At 45.4% G+C, this 3699-nt stretch overlaps 1 protein-coding gene across 1 annotated transcript; it reads right to left on the reverse strand.

Moving 5' to 3' along the window:
* Window positions 1-3367, reverse strand: LOC109180516 (UDP-glucose 6-dehydrogenase 3-like). The gene is made up of 2 exons (XM_019330142.1): window positions 3197-3367; window positions 1-1699 (listed from the first exon to the last, which is right to left on the reverse strand). The coding sequence occupies exon 2, from the start codon at window positions 1690-1692 to the stop codon at window positions 250-252; it is 1443 nt and encodes a 480-aa protein (XP_019185687.1). The 5' UTR covers window positions 1693-1699; window positions 3197-3367; the 3' UTR covers window positions 1-249.
* Between the last annotated feature and the right edge of the window lie 332 nt (window positions 3368-3699).

The raw sequence follows: 3699 nt of genomic DNA on the forward strand, positions 1-3699 counted from the left end.
TGTAGAAGTAATAGCCTCATATAAATTCAAAGTAACGAATCAGGTCCCTTACATAAGAGAAGTAAACAATAAAAAGGAATGGTATCATCAATACACACAAGTAAAAAACCTACTTGCTTTAACCCAAGTAGCAACAATGATGATCCACGGGATACGAAACTGGGAACGTATAAACACGCTAAAGGCTAAAGAATCCCGGGTGATGGAATCGTTACTGTGATGTTCGGTTCAACAATGTGTGGGTGATGTTCAAGCGACAGCCGGCATGTCCTTGAGCCAGGGATCGAGCGGCTTACCTATAGAGTAGACAATGAACCCGATCTCTCTCAGCTTCTCTGCATTGATCACGTTCCTACCATCGAAGACAAAAGCGGGTTTCTGCATGCTATCGTATATCTTTTTGTAGTCGAGAGTCTTGAACTCGTCCCACTCGGTGAGAATGCAGAGGGCATGAGCGTCCTTTGCCGCTGAGTATGCATCCCAAACGACGGAAACTTGTTTCACCGTGGTGGGGCTCATTGGTTGGAGATGGCGGGGGTGATCCCAGTCGAATTTTTTCATTGTGAGGTCCCTTTGGATTTGGTCCTCGTTAACTTGAGGGTCGTATATGCTTAAAAGGGCCTTGTCCCCCAATAGACCCTTGCAAACATCGATAGCCGGGGTCTCACGGGTATCACCGGTGTCCTTTTTGAAAGCGAACCCCAAAATGGCAACTTTCTTGCTCGAGACCGTGTTGAACATGGATGCAACAACACGGTTGACGAACCGGTTCTTTTGGTAATCGTTGATCTTGATTACTTGCTTCCAGTACTCAGCCACCTCGGGAAGGCCATTGCACTCGCAAATGTAAACCAGGTTAAGAATATCCTTCTGAAAGCAAGAACCACCGAAACCAACACTAGCGTTCAAGAACTTGGGACCGATTCTCGTGTCCTTACCAACGGCATATGACACCTCGGTAACATCTGCTCCAGTAGCCTCGCACAGAGCTGACATGGCATTCACCGAGGATATCCTTTGTGCTAGGAAGGCATTGGCAGCCAACTTTGAGAGCTCGGCAGACCACAAGTTGGTGGTGAGGATGCGATCTACGGGGACCCAGTGAGCATACACATCCTTGAGTGCCTTGACTGCCTTGTTGCCTTCTGGGGTCTCCCGACCTCCAATAAGGACTCTATCCGGTTGAAAGAGATCTTGGATTGCAGTTCCCTCGGCAAGAAACTCAGGGTTCGAGAGGATCTGAAAATTAATTCCCTTGCTGTTGTGGGTCAGAATTTTCTCAATAGCCTCAGCGGTTTTGACTGGAACAGTCGATTTCTCAACCACGATTTTGTCAGATTTCGAAACATCAGCAATCATGCGAGCAGCACTCTCCCAATACGTCAAATCTGCAGCTTTCCCAGCTCCGAGTCCCGTGGTCTTCGTAGGAGTGTTGACAGAAACAAAGACTATATCGGCCTCGCATACATGTTTCTCCACATCAGTGCTGAAGATGAGGTTTTTCCCTCGGCACTGCTTCACTACATCATCAAGACCCGGCTCATAGATCGGGAGCTGGTCACTGTTCCAGGCATTGATCCGAGGCACGGAGATATCAACCACAGCCACTTGAATGTTCGGGCACTTGAGTGCTATCACCGCCATCGTGGGCCCCCCAACATATCCCGCACCAATACAGCAAATCTTTACCATCTTTGCTCTGCAAATTCAAAATTTCATATATGTATCTGAGCTCCCATTTCTATATATGTTATAAACAAGTCATAACCTTTGTGGTTGGCCATGTACAGAAGTTAAAGAACAAGACAGCATGATTTTACACACATGTTTAACCCGATTTCCTTCATCAATGTTTATATCCCCACATCTATTACACAGAATGCCATTTGAATCATATAGTAATATTTCCATCAAAAACTCCTAGGATCTACGTTTATTTATTCACTAAAAGCTCCATCTGCAGATAAAGAAACAATATCCTATGTTTTGATATAGTCATACATAGACAAAACAGAAAAGAATGAGTTCTAACTACTAACAAAAAAAAAGCACATACACATTTGACATGCAACATCGATGACACGAAACAGAGGTTTCGAATGCCAACAAAAGCCCTGGCAGCCGTAGTGTGGGAGCTACCCCTCCACTATCCTGTCGGGTCGGGTGTGGGAGCTACCCTCCACTATATTGTTGGGACAGAGTGTGGGGCCTGGGGTGAGGGAATTTCACCCTCCACTATCCTGTCGGGCTGGGCGTGGGAGCTACACTCCCTATACTGTTGGGACAGGGTGTAGGGCTTGCCCACAAAAGGCGAAATTCCCTCGCCCCAGGCCCCACACCCGGGCCGTAGTGTGGGAGCTACCCCTCCACTATCCTGTCGGGCCGGGTGTGGGAGCTACCCTCCACTATACTGTTGGGCCAGAGTGTGGGGCCTGGGTTGAGGGAATTTCGCCCTCCACTATCCTATCGGGCTGGGTGTGGGAGCTACCCTCCACTATACTGTTGGGCCAGGGTGTAGGGCCTGGGGTGAGGGAATTTAGCCCTCCACTATCCGGTCGGGCTGGGTGTGGGAGCTACCTTCCACTATACTTTTGGGCCCGGGTGTGGGGCCTTCCACTATACTTTTGGGCCCGGGTGTGGGGCCTGGGGTAAGGGAATTTCGCCTTTTGTGAGCAAGAGCTTTCAAATGCCATATGCTTAAAATGCTTTGCTGACAGCCATGGAAGCACTTTTTTTTTTACAACATAAGTTCTAATTCTGTTCAGAAATGCAAAGAATTGGAACTGGGCAATCATGATCCTATTGAAAACTGCCCAAAAGTTAACATGGAAAACAGATCAAACTCCATTAAGATCTAGAAACTCTAGATCAAACCAAATTGCATTCTTACACACCCATATCGATCTGTAGCTATGCAAACAAATGCAGATCTGAAAAAAATTCAACAAATCTACGCCAGCCGACACTAGATCAAGGAACCCGAACCCATGATCAAATGCATAAACTATTAAAATCGCATGCACAAGCAGGAAAACACAGAAAAAACGCTCACTTTGATCACCCAAAGCTAGAGAATTGGCATTCAACAATTCAAATCAATAAGAATTCACTCTCCCACTGCCAAAACCAAAGCATAAACAGAAAAAAAAAAGACTAGGAAATGGCGCAAAGAGAAGAATGTAAAGAGAGAAAGTACCAAATGAATCGCTCTCGTCAAAGGCGCCGCGAAGAACAGAAGAAATGTTCTGCAACACCGGGTAGTGTATGTATGAAAGCTAAGAGAGCGGGTAGCTCCTTATATAGTCGTTGCAGATCTAAGATCTGTGTTGTCCTCGCTTGCAAAAGACTAAAAGACGAGTCTTTCACAGAATAAAGGGAAATTAAATAAATAAATTTACATATTCCGATTTTGATTCGAGCATTTTTCATGTCGGGTAAAAGTACAAATCCTATGTATGACGGTGAAAGTTGAACGACTCGCCTACCGTCGCACGCGTTTAGCGCGATCCCCGGCTCACGCCATTGCACCTACGCCTAATCCACTCTTAAATTCTTGATGTAAATATTTCTCTTGTGACCGATAGAATAACAATAATCTATTATTGTCTATCAGAAGAGTAAAAGTGAGGGAAATAAAATTTAAGAATACATGTCGTAAAACTATAATTATACTATGTTACCCCAAAACTTCTAAAGGAT

Source organism: Ipomoea nil, unplaced genomic scaffold (genome assembly GCF_001879475.1).
Source record: "Ipomoea nil cultivar Tokyo-kokei standard unplaced genomic scaffold, Asagao_1.1 scaffold1026, whole genome shotgun sequence".
NCBI classification, from domain to species: Eukaryota; Viridiplantae; Streptophyta; class Magnoliopsida; order Solanales; family Convolvulaceae; genus Ipomoea; species Ipomoea nil.

What these genes read in the sequence shown, in the direction of transcription:
- LOC109180516 (XM_019330142.1), bottom strand. Translation starts at nt 1,692, where the DNA reads ATGGTAAAGATTTGCTGTATTGGTGCGGGATATGTTGGGGGGCCCACG.